The sequence below is a fragment of the Megachile rotundata genome, chromosome 8 (genome assembly GCF_050947335.1).
Source record: "Megachile rotundata isolate GNS110a chromosome 8, iyMegRotu1, whole genome shotgun sequence".
Taxonomy (NCBI): Eukaryota; Metazoa; Arthropoda; class Insecta; order Hymenoptera; family Megachilidae; genus Megachile; species Megachile rotundata.
In genome coordinates, this window is record NC_134990.1 from 3,713,736 (window position 1) to 3,730,886 (window position 17,151).

A 17,151-nucleotide genomic window follows, 5' to 3' on the forward strand; every position below is an offset into this window, starting at 1 on the left:
TCAGATACCGGTCGCGCCGGCTGATATTGAGAAAACCGCGATAGCGACACCGTTCGGATTGTTCGAGTTCGTGTTCACGCCGTTTGGTTTGCGCAACGCGGCGCAAACATGCCAGCGATTCGTAGACGAAATAACGCAGGGACTTGATTTTGTGTTCGCCTACATCGACGATTTCTTTATCGCGTCCACAGATGAGGCCGAACATTACGAACATTTAAAGACATTGTTTCAGCAGTTGAATAAGTATGGAATTGTCATAAACCCGGCTAAGTGCGAGTTCGGCGTGAGCGAGATTTCCTTCCTGGGGTATACAATTAACAGCGAGGGTATTAAGCCGATGTGCGAGCGGGTCGACGCGATTGTGAAGTTTCCAAAGCCTGAAAACATAAAGACTCTTAGGAGATTTCTAGGCATGGTCAATTTTTATCGCAGATTTATTCCTAGCGCAGCGTCGTTAATGAAACCAATGAACGATCTTTTAAAAGGCGCTAGATCGGGGAATTCGCCAGTTGGTTGGACCGAGTCGTCGAACAAAGCGTTTGGGGAGGTTAAAGATAGTCTCGCGAGGGCCACAATGTTAGCCCACCCGGTACCTGGCGCGCTCATTAGCATCGTCGTAGATGCGTCGGATTACGCGGTCGGCGCTGTCTTGCAGCAATTCGTAGACGGGGCGTGGCAGCCTCTCGCGTTTTTAACAAAGACTCTCTCCGTAGCACAACGGAAGTACAGTGCCTATGATCGGGAGCTGTTGGCGGTATACACAGTGGTAAAACGCTTTCGGTATTTCGTAGAAAGTCGGGACTTCGCCATATATACTGATCATAAACCGTTGACTTTTGCATTTCGTCAGAAGTTGGACAAGTGTTCCCCGCGCCAGTTTCGCCACTTAGATTGTATAGGGCAGTTTACGACGGACATTCGTCACATTAAAGGCACGGATAATACGGTCGCGGATGCTTTGTCGCGGGTTGAGGCTGTGCGTGCTCCCGATCATAGTGCATTGGAGCAGGCTCAAACGGATGATACCGAGTTAAAACAGATCTTGGAATCCGATTCTAGCGCCCTGCGATTAAAAAAGATTTATTTTCCGGGATTTAATGTATATTTATTTTGCGACATATCGGGCGAAGCGGCAAGGCCTTTCGTTCCGTTATCATTAAGACGTGCGGTTTTCGATTCGTTGCATGGACTTTCGCACCCTGGGGTTCGTGCAACGCAAAAATTAATTACCAAGCGGTTTGTATGGCCTTCGATAAATAAGGATTGCCGCGATTGGGCGAGACATTGCGTTGCGTGTCAGCGGTCGAAAATTACGAGGCACGTAGTTACACCCGTCGGCAGCTTCGACAGTTCCACCGAAAGATTTGAGCACGTGCATATTGATATAGTTGGACCGTTACCTGTATCACAAGGTTTCAGGTATGTGTTAACGTGCGTCGATAGATTCTCTCGTTGGCCGGAGGCTATTCCGATCGTAGAAATTGACGCGGAAACGGTCGCGAACGCGTTTATTAATTCATGGGTTGCGCGTTTTGGAGTGCCATTAAAAATTACGACAGATTGAGGGCGTCAATTCGAATCGAATCTTTTTAGTGAATTGTCGCGACTAATCGGAGCATCTCATTTCCGAACGACTTCCTATCATCCTCAAGCAAATGGGATGGTAGAGAGGTTACATCGGCAGATCAAAGCAGCGATAAAATGTCATGAGACAGATAATTGGGTTGAAGTATTACCAATTGTCTTATTTGGCATTCGCACAGCATATAAAGAGGATTTAAAAACAACGTCGGCAGAACTCGTTTACGGTACGGGAATACGTTTACCGGGCGAATTTTTTGTTGCGGGCAAGAAAGATACGCAGACGGTTTACGCAGATCGGCTGCGAAGACGTTTCGAGGGTTTGAAACCATCACCTGCTTCGCGCCATGGCACTAACAAAACTTTCATATTTAAGGAACTGTCGACGTGCCCTTATGTATTTCTACGACACGACGCGGTCAAGGGTCCGTTGCACCCACCGTACGTCGGGCCGTTTAGGGTAATTAAGCGCGGAGACAAGACATTTGTGATCGAAATGAGAGGAAAGAAGTCTACCGTCTCAATCGATAAGTTAAAGCCCGCGTTTATTTTGAATGAGCACATTAGTGAACGTGACCCGCAAGTAGTTGATGACGAAGTGTTTATACAGACTCCAACCGATAATAACGTCGACAGACGTACGTTACGGTCCGGTAGGAGAGTTCGGTTTCCAGACCGTTATCAAGCGGGATTTCCCTAAGTGTATATATGTATATAGTTTTTTTTGTTTATGGTAATATCATGTACTAGTAGTAAGAATTTATGTAACGTTTCACATTTTTTTGTATATATGGCATAGCGTGTAAATTCTATAATTTTAGTATGTGTATTTGCGCGTGTGCGAAGATTTTGCTTATACGAAGTATGTTCATGACTTTCGGTATACCCTTTTTGAGTGAGTGTTAATCACTGGTAGGGGGGTAGTGTGGCGTACCGATTCTTCGCATCGGATAGGTTTTTTCCGTAACCGTTAATGGTAACGGTCATGCGACGGGGGAATAGGAATTTTCCATAAAACCGTTACGCGGAGCGATGCGTTTTTGTCTTCGAGGGGTACGCGTGGCAATAAGCATGGGCCTCGTGGCCAGTGCGAATCATAACTCGTGACCGATCACACGAGCATTAAAGAGATGCGCTAATTGTTATTTGTTCTTATTAATAAATTGTTATTGTTAAATAGTTAACAAACTACCTATATATATTTTTTTACCTCACCAAAAACCTAAAATACTTTATATTGGATCGTATCTAAATCTGATCTCTGATCAAACTAACTTTGCTTTTATAACGGTAACTAAATTTGGTATTCTTTATACATTTATATTTGATTCTCGCATTTGAAGCTATCGCAATGACGAAGTTTAACTTGACTTGTACGATTAATTTATATAAATTAATATTAACGCTGTATAGTCTACCGCCGCGAGGAATCCGACCTAAGTGAGATTCTCTAAGTGTACCTAAATACGCTTTCGCAAAAATTAACGCGGTGTAGTCGACTACGGAGATTACGCTAGAGTGAGAACAGTATTCTTTTATTAACTCAAATTACCAAAATTTATTTGTATCTAATGAATTATTTCTTCGGAACAGTTACTCTTTTAATAATTCGACTTGACAACTAATCGTACATGATCCTTTTAGCCAAAACGAACACTGACAGCCGAAACCAGATCGCTTAATTGGGGAGCCTGCGTTAGCCAGCTACTAAAACGACCCAACGATACCAGAATCAGGTGAACAGTATAAGTCTAACAGGGTAGCAAATCAATTGATTCTAACATAAAGTCGTGATTGCTGAACTGTCACCCAAAAAACACGGGCTTCAGAGACCAAGCCGCTCAAATGGGGAGCCTGTGTTAGCTAGCTACGGGACGACCCAGAGCGAGCTCCGAGAATCTGAAGGCGCGTTAGCAATCCGACGAAAAAGTCAAATATGAGTAGCTGAGAGCTATCGTTTCGATATCTTAGCCTTTCTTGGTGCTAAGTATAGCTCTCTCCCAAAGGAGTTTCAGACGTGAGAATATCTAAATTTTCATATAAATTCATTAATTATAAAATTGTTATTATACATTAATTATAAAATTGAATGATTTAATTATACTTTAAATGTCACTCTTTAATTTTTGACTAACATTTCAATATTAAAATAATAGCATAACGGTGTTTTAGCGAAAAATACATTTTCTGTCCTTTTCTAATGAACTGCGCACAAATTCTACGTGAGCCGAATCTATTCCAATTTACAGCTGTTTAGTTGAAGAAAATAATTTTGGTTCCGGCCATGAATAGTTTAGTACTGATTGATTTTACGTATATTAATTGATTTAGTTAATTAATTAATTTAATGTCTGATAATGCCGTAAATAGAAATAGTGTCTCCATCTTTTTCTAGGATTAGCGCTGATCTCAAGGATTCCGGGGCGAGCATCGCGGCACGTAGGTACATCATAGCGTAATGGAAATTTCCCATACAAAACTATTTATTAGAACTAAAATAAAATAATACATAATCTTGGTTTAATCATTCTAACTTAATATTCAATTATTATTACAGAAAAATATTACCTACTCTAAATCAAAACTATAAAATAATTACTATAAATGAATATATATATTCATTTATAGTAATTATTTTATAGTTTTATATATATATATAATATATATGTATCTATACTGATTACCGACTGTCGAATTTGATAGATATGGTAATAGATTTGTAATGTACTGTCGGTAATTGCCTAATACTGTCGATAATAGATCTGAGGTGTGGTATTGTACAAAAAAGGGTTCTGCGGGACGTTACATATGGTCCTGCGGCAAAATGAGATTTATGCCTTTCTTTCAAAAAGTACATTTGTTTATAATTCCTAACTATATAATAACGATCAATATTTTTTTTAAACGTTTACAATGATATAAAAATATAATTTTATTCTTCAAAGTATGCAGAATTATTTTTTGCAAAAGGGATTTGTACAACTTTTATTATTCAAGCATAAACGAATCGTAAGATTAAAAATGCAACATTTTTTTGCACAATTAAGTTTCTGATGAACTGCGGATGTTTAAGTGGGTTGGTTTAGAGAATCATAATTAGAACATGAAAATTTACGAGGATCACTGTGATATTGTAAAACATAAGAAAAGTTAAAATTACCTGAAATTGTACACGAATGCATTACAGTTTTTATTTGGAATATCAAAATGCTGACGGATATATGCTTTCAAACTTTATAACATATAATTCTGAAGCTGTACGATGTTAATAATTTGTACGGATATCTTTATTTGGTAAATTCACAATACGTTTATGCGATATACATTTAAATAACTTACGGCATGTTGTTTTAGCAATTCTTGATCAGGCTTTTACTACGGCCACGCACAAATCCTCCATGTTTCTTTTATTCTTCTTGTTTCACGTGCATGTCTGTATCAATACAAAGTATTTTGATTGAATTCACGAATAAAGATTGAAAAGATATTACACACATTATACATATTTTTTGTTGATTCCCTGTATGTAAGATCATTCAACATACTTATTTCATAAAGAATATACGAAAGTTTGACGCATAGGTTACTCGAATTCAACAAATAAGTTTCTTAACTTTTTTAAACATAGATCACATAATCGGAAAAAGAATAACAATGTTAATAAAATGTATTTATTAAAAAATATACAGGTGTAGAGCAGGTGTCGAAAGTGCTAATTTTTACCTCCTGGATATTCCATTTCTAAGCCTCAATAGTAATAACGAATAAAACTACTGAAAAAAACGATTAACACAGTTTTGTAGAGCAGAAAGAGCTCTATCGAATGAATATTATAACCCCTTGCAAATTGTGAAATGTCGCTGTAAAAAAAAGAAAATGTCAAAACGCCACGAATTTATTCCCCAATCTAATATATTCGACTGTTATGATTACGATACCTCGTAAAAAATCAATCAGCCAATGTAACGATAACAATTTTTTTCTTTTAGCTATTGTAACTTTTTGATCGAAAATGATATTATGTTAATAATTTTTTTCTATAAGCATATCAGTAATAAATAATCTCATATAGAAAAGTATGCTGGAACTATAAATATTCATAACAGGTATTTGTTAAATATTCTATGGTTTACGAAAAATTTAATATTTTCTAAACAGTGTTTCTGATCGTCACTAATTCAGAACTTCTGTGTTTGTGAAAATAGGTCTTTTATTTTTGATATTACTTTTACCTTCAAATCATAACTAATAATTAGGACAAATTATCAGTCTTAAATTAATCTGTCATTTACGTATTATTATATACATGTACATATGTGTACATGTCGAAATACTATAAAACCACATCCCGACCACTCACTCACGTATACAACCGTACAGACCAAACCGTGCCAGATACGACTCTTTGTCACAGAATCAAACTTCCTCGAAATGAGGCAAAGCTTTCAAAAAGTTGTCAAAAGTGCCGAAAGGAAGCTAACATTGCGTCTGGGGCGAGTATTAAGCTACAAATATATTCATTGAAAAAGTTTGCAATTTATGACAAAAGACTGATGTATTCTTTTCACCTTTTTCGGATTATGGAGATCGCAGCGCCAAATCAGACATTTAAACTATTCATGTTTTAATGTATGTTAATGTGATTGTCTAAAAATTACGGTAGTTCTCTGATTTAATCAAATATCTCACTCTTGTAACGATAAAATAATTTTTAGAAAAAAAATACGCCGACTTCGAAATGCACTAAAAAGTATAAAATAATTTCTATTTCCTAATGAAGTAATTTCTATTTCATTCAATCATACAATTACGTAACAGATATGAATGAAACCTATTTACTCGTTAGGTCGTATATTAAATACATTTCAACCTTTTCGGAGGCGGCGCATAATTAAAAGATTTTCTTGAACATATCAACCTTTGGACAGCCGAACATAGACAAAGCTTGTATAGCTATTTTTTTTCTATACATATAACTCGACAGCACGCCGCGAAATAGGTGTTAGTGCGTATGGAATGTAACTATGGTCTTTTAATACCGAAATATTTGTTTCATTTTACATAAGATCTCTAATGGCTAACTGAATAGGAGATTAGTTTTCGTATTCGAGATTACTTTCAGTAATTTTTAATATATTTTTGAAAATCATACACCAACACTAAAATTATATATATAAAAAATTATATTTTCATTATAAAATATTCACTGATATTTGTAAAATAAAAGCCCACTAACCTATTCGACGATAACCTGAAATCGTGCAAATTTCAAAACTTCAGTCGATTGCGGCACGGGTTCCTGTTATCGAATCATGCTGAAACTTTCAGTGTCAAACATCAAGTGTCAAAATTTTAGGGGGTGAGACCCAAAAAAATCGGAAGTCGAAAAATAAGGGCCACCCTAGTGTACATGCACAGTTACTGCGGAGTCCTGCGCTTTACAGCGCCCGTGAGGTAAAGAGCGGCTTTTCTGAACGACTCGTTTTTATAAATAACTAAATCTAAGGAATGTGGGATTCGTGTGATGTGCGGTTAAGGAGTGAAATCCACAGGTCAATATCTTTCAACAATAAGGTTTATTCATTAAAATAATGAAAATGATGAATTTAACAAATAATAACAAAACATGAAAAGTATATTGGTTTGATCAAAAGAAACTAAATAGATTTTGATATAATATTAATAATAGAAATAATAGAACTCGGTAAATTAAAGATAATTGTGAATTTGACAAAATGAAACTCGCTAATTAATGCTTTATGATAAATCGAACCTAAGTCTGATCTTGGATAAAGTTAACTTTTATAAAATTAACTGAATTAGCTTTTATAAAATTAACTGAATTCGATATTCTATTATATATTATTTGATTCTTAATTTCGAAGCTATCGCAATGACAAAATTTAGCTTGATTTATATGTGTGTAATTTATATAATGTTCTTTTACAAAATTAAATAATATTAGCGCGTTATAGTCTACCGTAACGAGGAATCCGACCTAAACGTTATTCTCTAAGTATACCTAAATACACTTTCGCAAAGTTAGACAGATTAATGATTTTATCTGATATCTAACGCGGTGTAGTCGACTACGGAAATTACGCTAATGACAGAACAATATTCTTTTATTAATTCAAATTCCAAAATCTGTCTGAATCTAATGAATTATTCCTCGGAACAGTTACTACTAGAACGAGCTAACGATATCAGAATCGGGTGAACAGCATTAGTCTAACAGGGTAGCAAATTAAAATTGATTCTAATTATAAAATCGTAATTGCTGAACTGTCACCCAAAAGACACGGGCTTCAGAGACCAAGTCGCTCAAATGGGGAGCCTGCTATTCGCTGGCTACAAAACTACCCAGAGCAACTCCGAGAATCTGACGGCGCGTTAGCAATTCGATGAAAAATCAAATATGAGTAGTTGAGAGCTCTCAGTTTGATGTCTTACAATAGTCTTTCTTGGCGCTAAGTATAGCACTCTCCTAAAGAAGTTTCAGATACAAGACCGCTTGAATGGGGAACCAGCTGTTCGCTGGTTACTAGAACGACCTAGCGATCAGGTATCCAAATGGCGTATACCCGCTTTACCAATCAAGTATTAAGAATCGTTTCGGCTTTTGACAGCGAAAACTGTTCCGGTTATACTTATCGAGGAGACTTCTAGCGTGCTCGACTTCGAAAACTGTTCTGCGATTTAGGCGGGTTTCGCTCGGTCTTTTATACTCACAAGCCTGTCGATTTCTTGGAAAACCCCCATAACGTTGAAATATATAATTTTCATATAAATTCGTAATTAGGCATTAATTGTGCAAACGAACGATTTAATTACATTATTAATATCGCATTCTACATAATAGTTTATATTCCTGATATAAAAATAGTAATTTGGTAGTGTTTTAATGAAAATTACATTTTCTATCTTCTTCTATATACTGCGCACGAATTCTATAAGGATAGGATCTAAATGTATAAGCATATGATGCTTCTAGAACATTCCATAGAGTAATATTATAATTTACAGTATATCCTGTAATAAACTAACATTTGACTTTAATTGCGGATAACATAATATTAGTAAGCTTGATGTGTATTAATTGATTTGTTTAACTAAGTTTTTAATAACTAATAATGTCGTAATTGTAAAATATATTTCTGTCTTCCTCTAAGACTTCGCAAGAATACTAGGAAATTCGGGGTGAGCATCGCGGCACGTACGCACATAGCATTACAGAATTTTCCATAAAGAACTATACATTTATTACCGACAGTTTACTGAATTCTTATGATACTTGATTTGTCTAATGTCGCGGTCGATAAGAGAGAAATACAGTCGATAATTGAAGAAATGACACTGGGATAAAAGTTTGAAAATTCTTCAGGAATGTTACACCTGTACGCACGTGCGTTATGCGTTCGAAACTCTAACATTATCAGTTCTTTAAAATATAGTAATAAAAGATATGAATTGTGGAAATCCGAAGAGGCGTTAAAATTACAGATTAAAGTTAAAGTGTTAGTAATGTTTTGTTTATTTATATTACGTAGGATATATTACATACGTCTTCAAACATCGTAATTCAGTTATAATTCTGCGTAGAAATTGAAAGTACAACGCTTTAAATGCTTCTTGTTGAGTTACGGCGAAAGCGTCTTAAAATGTTTACAGTATAACATTAAATTACTCCTTACATAAACGCGTATGTAGTGTAACGAGGCATATTTTCATTCAGTTGATTAGTTTTTCTTTGGTTGTTATGCTTCGTTACGAGGATCCTCCCGAATTGCCGGCCCCACTTCTCCGCCCAAGCGGACCCCTCGCCGCTGGGGCAGGAACGAGAGAAAGAGAGAGAGTGAGAGTGTGCCCCGTTTTTTTATTACTTGCGCGCCTCCTTTTTTCTTTATCATTTCGGACGCCACGCTTTTCTCCTTCCCTGCTGTCTCCCATCCACCATCGGAGCCACCGTAGTCCCCGGTTGTGGAGGAACCTCTCCCTGAGGGACGGAAGCGCGGGATGGGTCCACCGAAGAGGAGTCGCCGGCTGTCCGGTCGCGACGCCACCCTGTCATCCTCCGCGGGGCCGACCGGCAGCCCGCCACCGAAGGGCGCCAGACCTGGGGACGAGCCACCCCTAACCGCTACCTAGAGAGGGCCCCAGGACCTGGCCGCAAGGCATCACGGGATGGCCCATCCTCGACGCCGAAATCCTCGGGGTGGGGGAATACCGCGAACCGGGGAAGAAGACCAAGAAGAGGGAGAAGCAAGCGAGCCGCCGCGACAAGAAGTCGAGTCGTTTTTCGCCGAAGCCCCCCGCTAAAATTCGGATCATTCTTTTTTTTTCTTTTTGCTTTCCCGTGTATTTTGCGTGTTAAGTTTTTTTTTCTTGAGTTTTTAGTAGTGCGTTCCGTCCTTTTTGCTTATTTCTTGTACACTGTAATGTGTGTGTGTGTGTCGTGTGTGGAGAACTTGTCGCCGCCACCCCTGTGTGGAAATTTGCAGTCCCGCGCCAAAAAGGTAGGAATCATATCCTTACCCTTTTTTTTTATTATTCATTTGCGTATGGGCGAGGGCGATAGGACCCCTGGCCCCAGTGACGAGGACCCTAGAGGCCGCGAACGGTCTACGACGATACCGTTCCCCCCTAATTTTTTTCCGTTCTGTATTTGGTACTTAGGACCAACGTCCCCTTGTTGTCCACGACCCCTAAGAGGGCGTGTTCCCTTGTGGACGAATACTTCGGCTTTTCTGTATCTTCTGAAATAAAAATTTTTATGTGAAGTAGATTTAAGTTTTTCCTTATGTGAACCATTTATTGTGAAAGTGGAACAAATCCATTTTTGAAACAAATGTAGATAATAATGATAATACATAAAACTTAATATGATATTGTTACCTGTAAAAATATATAGAAATATAAATATATCTAATTTACAAATTTTTAGATTATCGACTTAATGAATTCCCAAATTATTAAATGTTAAAAATGTTTAAACTTTCTAATTTTGCAATTCTCTTCATTTTTAAATCTTTCAATTTTTACATTTTCAAATTTTTTAAATTTGCAAATTTTTAAATTCCCATATTTCTAAAACGTTACAAATTGTCAAAGTTTCAACTTTCCAAATCCTCAAATTTCTAGATTATTAAATTTATATTTGCATATTTCGAAATTTTCAGTTTCTGAAATTTCCCAAATATCTAAATTTCTTAATTTCTAAATATCCAAATTTCCAAATTTTCCAATTCTGAAATCATTAGAACCCCAATTTACTAGGTTTCCAAGTTTCTAGATTCCTAAATCCCTAGATTCTCATATCCATAGATTTCCAAATCTCAAGGTACCGAAATTCTTACGTCCCGAAATCTTTATGGCGCAAGTCAAATCTCTGGGCTTTCAAGTTTTTTTCACTAAATTACTAATCCGTCAAATTCATAATTTCTCAAGTAAAACCCCAGATCCCAATGTTCCCAAATTCTAATGTTTCTCAAATCTTGTATCCCAAATTCTTAACCCATTCCTGAATTCTCAAATCTTCAGAAAGTTCTAAAAATCAACAAGTGTGTTCGGCCGCGAACCGAGACCTTTGCCGCGATTAAACGATTTATTGCAGGGCCCAAGCGGTTCGGCCACGTAGGCCACCATCAATAGTTTTTACTTCGGAATACGGGTCACCGAGGACCCTATTATCTATCACATCCGGTCCGAACGAATCTTACCGTAGACATGTTTTGGACAAACAAAGGCATAGAATTTGTCTTGACCGTTACTTTCGGAAACGCGAGGGTGTTCAGGCGATTTCTTTTATAAAAAAATAGTCAGTCGAACGTTGAAGCTTGCACGGTTCGGATCGAGAGTCGAAAAAGTGAATCGCGAGTTAGAAGGTTCCGCGTAACGCAACGTAGCATAACCAATGCAGGGTGGTTCGGAAATCAATCACAACACCATTCGAGTGGGACCCTGCACTCCTCGAATGGGCCACGGTAGGGTGGTGAGATCATACATACATACTGTTCGGGTGAGTCCTACACTCCTCGAACAGGCCACGATAGGGTGGTTAAATCATACATTACATACTGTTCGGGTGAGTCCTACACTCCTCGAACAGGCCACGGTAGGGTGGTAAGATCGTACATTGCAACACTATTCGAGTGAGTCCTACACTCCTCGAATAGATTATCGTGAATAATCTTATGCAACGTGAATTATCACGCAAATCGAACAACATTGAGCGAGACTTTGTTCTCCTCAAATTGAACAACACTGAGCGAGACCCTGTTCTCCTCAACTACATAATTTGATTATTATTATGATAGTAGGGTTATTCCACACCAAATCGATCACTTTTGGGCCTGGCCATCTGCGATTTTGCTCTAATCAAAATGTCTTGTAATCCATATGAAACTACAAGCTGGAAAAGTCGTGAAGAACTTCCGTTTTAGTATGATCGGTTGTTTTATACCACTAGTTTCAAATCAACGAGAGAAGACCTCGTATACAACTTAATGACTCTGTTCATACCTCGAAAAGTATATTAGTAACAATTCTTGGCCAATGTCACATTTTTTAATCATAACTTTATTTATAGATATTAGTTTCAACATTCATTGTTTATGTTCTACAAAAAAAGCGTCGTTGTTCGACAGAAACCGCGAAAAAGAGTTTCTTTCCTCTTATCAGGATGGCTTGAGAGGGGTTATGATCAAAAGTGTCATTGTGTGAGGTAGAGTTACAAATTGTGGGAAAAATTTGGCGTGAAATGACCATTACGTTTTCGAGTGATTCCTTATGCGCGTAAAAGAGGTTTTTTGTGCCGTTAATATTTGCAATAATCTAAAAATGTTAAGTAGCGAAAAAAGTTCTAAACTCTCGTATCAGTGGATAGTTTATTACAGTAAAATATCACACCTAACAAACTGACGTCGCGCACACGTTGAAACCGAGTAGAGTAAGCAGATGAGATGTGTATCATTGAACTTGTAATCCTAAGTATAAAAGTTAATATTGATTGAATAGCGGCAATTTAAAGAACAGATGCGTAGATTCAGACTGTTGAATTTTTATATCAATGCAATTCGCAAAAATAAATGTATTGAGAAGTCGGTAATCAAGTACGTGGATTTATCGATTACTTGTAAGATATCGCTCGATTTTGATCAGATCTTCGCATGTTCATAAAATAAAATTCATATATTTCTTCGTTATTATTTCTCTGATATTATAATTTTTCACTCGTATAAAATATAGTGGGTTATTTAAAGAGATCCTTCCAAGTCGTTTTTCTTAAATAATCAATTCATTTAGTCTTTTAAAAGTTACTGTGCCTTTGTATTATTTTAAATATAATAATCTCCCATATTCCATCACAAACCATACCATATTTCCATTACAGACATTGCGTGACCGTTTAGAAGCAGATAAGCAAGACGTTTATGGTAAATGCTACATGCACGACTGTAAGGTAGAAGTCATAATGCTCAAATGAGTCCCAGTAATTGACAATTGCGTAGGAATATTGTTGATAATGACATTTCCGCTTATTTTAAACCTTCAAACCAAACAGCATATAACAGCAAAATGTATTATCTTTACACAGATATAATTAGAAATTTATATGTATACTTCAGTACTTATATCACACAAAAATATTACAGTACAATATTCTTAGACACAACGTTTTTAAATTTGTTTCGTAATGATTCAAGCAAACAAGGGAGTACCTTCGTTAAATTAATTAATATTGAATCATTTTTTAAATAGTAAAAATTGACTACATAATAAAGAATTCAAATTAACATTATTTCTTATTAATTTTGTTTAAATATTGAAATTAAGTATTTTCTCACTAGTATGTGATAACATATCACCGATCAGTCATTAAACACCAAGATATTTTAGATTTATTAAGTAAGAAAATTCAAATTAATTTTAGTTCTTACTGATTTTGAAATTAAGTTATGTTTTTCCACTGGTACATAATGACATTACCTGCATTAAACACCATCGGTACAGACGCGATTTCACGTGAGACTAAATTATTAAATTAATTAGCCTTAGCGAAATTATTACACTGTTAATAATTATTGTACTAAGGTAAGTGTGTTCTGTATTCTACATATTTATGTTTATAATGATTATACAAAATATACTTCTTATTTTTAAACTCCTTATAATATCAGTTAATCTAAAATGGTATAATACCATTTATAACCATTTGATAAAATTTTATAATATACTTTTAATCATTCACCGTACACTATAAAATCATATCAATTATTATGAGTACTGAAGGGAAACAAAAAGAAAAAAGGTGTAGTAGTAAAGAAGCAAAAGACTTTAAAATAAGCACTTCGTTATAAGTTACCAACGCTAATACCAAAGTTAATTCAGGAGAAACAACTCATTGCAATTGATTAAATGAATTTATCATAGATCAATTATTTTCATTTCACAAAATGTTATCACCTTGATGTTTTTTCAATAATAATAAAAATAATTAAATTAACCCTTACTCGTGGCGCCATCATATAAGGACGTGCTGTATAAGTGCTCAGTGTATCTAAATTTGAAGAATTTCATCGCTTGTGAACATTATTCTTATATTGTCATAACGATAGATTCTATTTCTATCGAATATTTCGAAAATATTTTGTATAACTAATAAATCATAATTTAATTGAAGGAACTATTTTCCAAAGCCATGATTTTTTTCAGGGAAAATTAATTCGTGACCGAAAGAATGAAGTATATTCAAGTATATAAGTGTATAAGAATTATGTATATTCAATATTTCGAACCGTAATTATTAATGACTAGGACATGCCATAAATATTATTTAATTAGTGTGCCAAATGGATATGTTCAGGTTTTAATTAACTTGTACTACATACATAAATGTAAATTCTTATTGTTTTGCCTGGAAGTAGAAATGTTACCCTTTCGGAAAAACGTATTTAATTAGATATTCACATTGTTCCAATATAAAGGAAATTCTAAATGACTTTCTTAATCGTTTGTCGACTGGAACATTTACAAGGGTATAAAAGATCGTTAGCGATCAATATATAATTACCAAACTACACGAGATAGTAGGGTCATTCCACGCCAAACCGATCACTTTTGGAAGTCACCATCTCCGACTTTGCTTTAATCGAAATACGTTGTAGTCCATGTGAAATTAGGGGGGGGGTTTAAGTCATCATTCTGCCGGTTTCGAATTTGTTAACGAATGACAAGCCGTCAAAGTTTGCAATTTTTGCCCATTTTGGCGAAAATGGGGTCCACTTGGGGTGTTTTTTCTCAGAAACTACTGAACCGATTTAGCTATGTTTTTTTTGTTTTATTCGTGAAGGTTTGGGCTATTTCAAAATATTTTTTTTAACTTTATCAATTTGTTATAAAATGTTGAAAAATTTAAACAAATTCTTTTTTTGCGTTTTTTTCAATGAGGGGCGTAAAGGGTTAAAATTAAAAAAAAATATGTTCATATTCTTTGAAGCTTCCCCTTTAAAATGAGCCGTTCAGAACGATGGAGCCTCGAAAATTGACATCTCTACAAGCTGGAAAAGGACGCGGGGTACCCCGATTTTAGGTAGGTGAGTCGTGTGCTCTGCTATTATGATCGGTTTTTATATCCACCGTTCAAAATTGTTTGAACAAAGGAATTAATAAAATATGTGATCAATGTTTCCATAGACATTTTTTGCATACAATGAATGCTGTCATCAGATTTTAAAAAATTTCATTTTTAAGCTATATTGTTCAAACCATTTTGTTATAAACAATATACAATATGTTCTTAACACGCTTGATTCACCTTACACACCTAACAATGAATGTCAGAAATTGTATTATATTTTGAAAATCGCATGTTACAGATACAGTCTATTTAAGTAGGTTTTCGAGTTTTCGTCCGCCATAATGGATCCGTTATATTGAATTTTGATTTCAGATTTCCATTCAGTAACGTAAAAAACCGATATACATATTAAAAAGATCGAACAGTTAAGAGATACAGTTTTGCAAGGTGTTTCATGCGTAGTGCCGAACGAGCGCGGTAATTTAGGAGTTATTTACGTCCCAAATATTTATGTAAAAAAAAAAAAAAAATACGTGTACCTAATTAATTTTTCTCTTGAAGTTTTAATAGATTTTATTTCGATCAGATCAAAACCGATTTTTTTACAGCAAGAAATTGATCGCTTTAGGGTATTTCACCCCCTAATTTTCACTCCCCTTCCAACATATCTAGGCCAATTTTTGTCTTCTATCGAAAGATACTTTCATACCAAAAATCATCAAAATTGCTTCACTGATCTCGAAAATATCGCAATTTTTCCATTTTACCCTCACACTTTGAGGGGTTGTTTCATACCCTAAATATGTTTTACCGCAGCTAAAAAAAAATACGTGTCCCCTAATTTTCCATGTACTATAACATATCCAAATTTCATGAAAATCGGAAAGTGACACTTGAGTAGGTTTACTTGTAAGTCACTTTTGAGCAAGATCGAGTTAGAGTCCCCTTCGAGCAACTTTTGATAACCATACAGTACGTATAGTTTACTGTTAGGCATTTTTCTAAAGTACTTTCGGGTCCCCGTTTCGCTTGTTTTTCGTTAAAACTAGGCAGGATTAGATTCTCGCTATGTCGGAGTCGAAACATTTTAAACTCAAGTAAAATCAAGTCAAGAACATTTCTTGTAAAAATCACCTTAACTGACAAATACACATAACCATTTGTAATTCCGGTTTTGGGAAAAGAATATATTGTCAACTTTTATTTTTAAACTTAATTTTTGCCTTTGTCAATTATAACCAAAGTCCTAATAAACCCACCAGTTGGTATATCTTAACCGCTCGAGGTATACTGGCATATCTTTGTTACGAGCACAAAATAGTAACATTTCCTGTGACACCCGGCGTTAGCCATACGTCGGTTCGTTCACATATCATTTTCCTGAGGCTCCCGGCGTTAACCATACGTCGCACAGTGCGAAAAACGGCGAAAACGTGGACAAAAGTCAAAAAATGAAAATCGCAATTCTTGAAATCCGTTTAATGGAACTAATTTATAAGGAATCTGTGCATACTGTTTTCATATTTTAATGACTTTATTATTATCATTTTGAAGATATGAGCCTCCAAAGTTGAACATTTTTTAAAGTCAATTTTTCCGGGTAAAGTTTAACATAATGCTGTTAATTATTTTTTAAATATTATGTTCATCCACTATTATCGGCTGTTTATATGATTTTTTAACATTATAATTATGTAAGGTGCACAACAAAATGTTTATTTTTAACAGTGATATAGAAAGACATATAAACCATAGTCATATTTAATGTTAATGTAAGGTAAAAGTTGTGATCTTCATCTCGGTTCACCTACCAAATAGGCTTAAATGAAAGCTGGAAGCTTTCCGAACAAGGATCTATAACAATATCTTGCGGTAATTTGCGGTCTTATGAGTTATTCCCATTTTTGTTCATACGCGCACCCTATTAACGCGCGCGACAACAGCAGTCCCGGACGTTTCACAGTTAACAAAGTTTAACATAATACTGCTTA

The 17,151-nt window shown here is 35.6% G+C and overlaps 1 protein-coding gene across 6 annotated transcripts in view; it reads right to left on the bottom strand.

Moving 5' to 3' along the window:
• LOC100882678 (uncharacterized) overlaps positions 1 to 17,151 on the bottom strand; it is a 490,348-nt gene that overhangs the window by 322,698 nt on the left and 150,499 nt on the right. For 3 of the 6 annotated variants that reach the window (XM_076534889.1, XM_076534888.1, XM_076534890.1), the window contains exon 2: positions 4,921 to 5,014. The exons of the other annotated variants lie outside the window; for them this stretch is intronic. In XM_076534889.1, coding sequence (XP_076391004.1) covers positions 4,921 to 4,925 — 5 coding nt within the window. In that variant the 5' untranslated portion in view covers positions 4,926 to 5,014. The remainder of the gene's footprint in view (positions 1 to 4,920; positions 5,015 to 17,151) is intronic. 6 annotated transcript variants of the gene reach the window in all.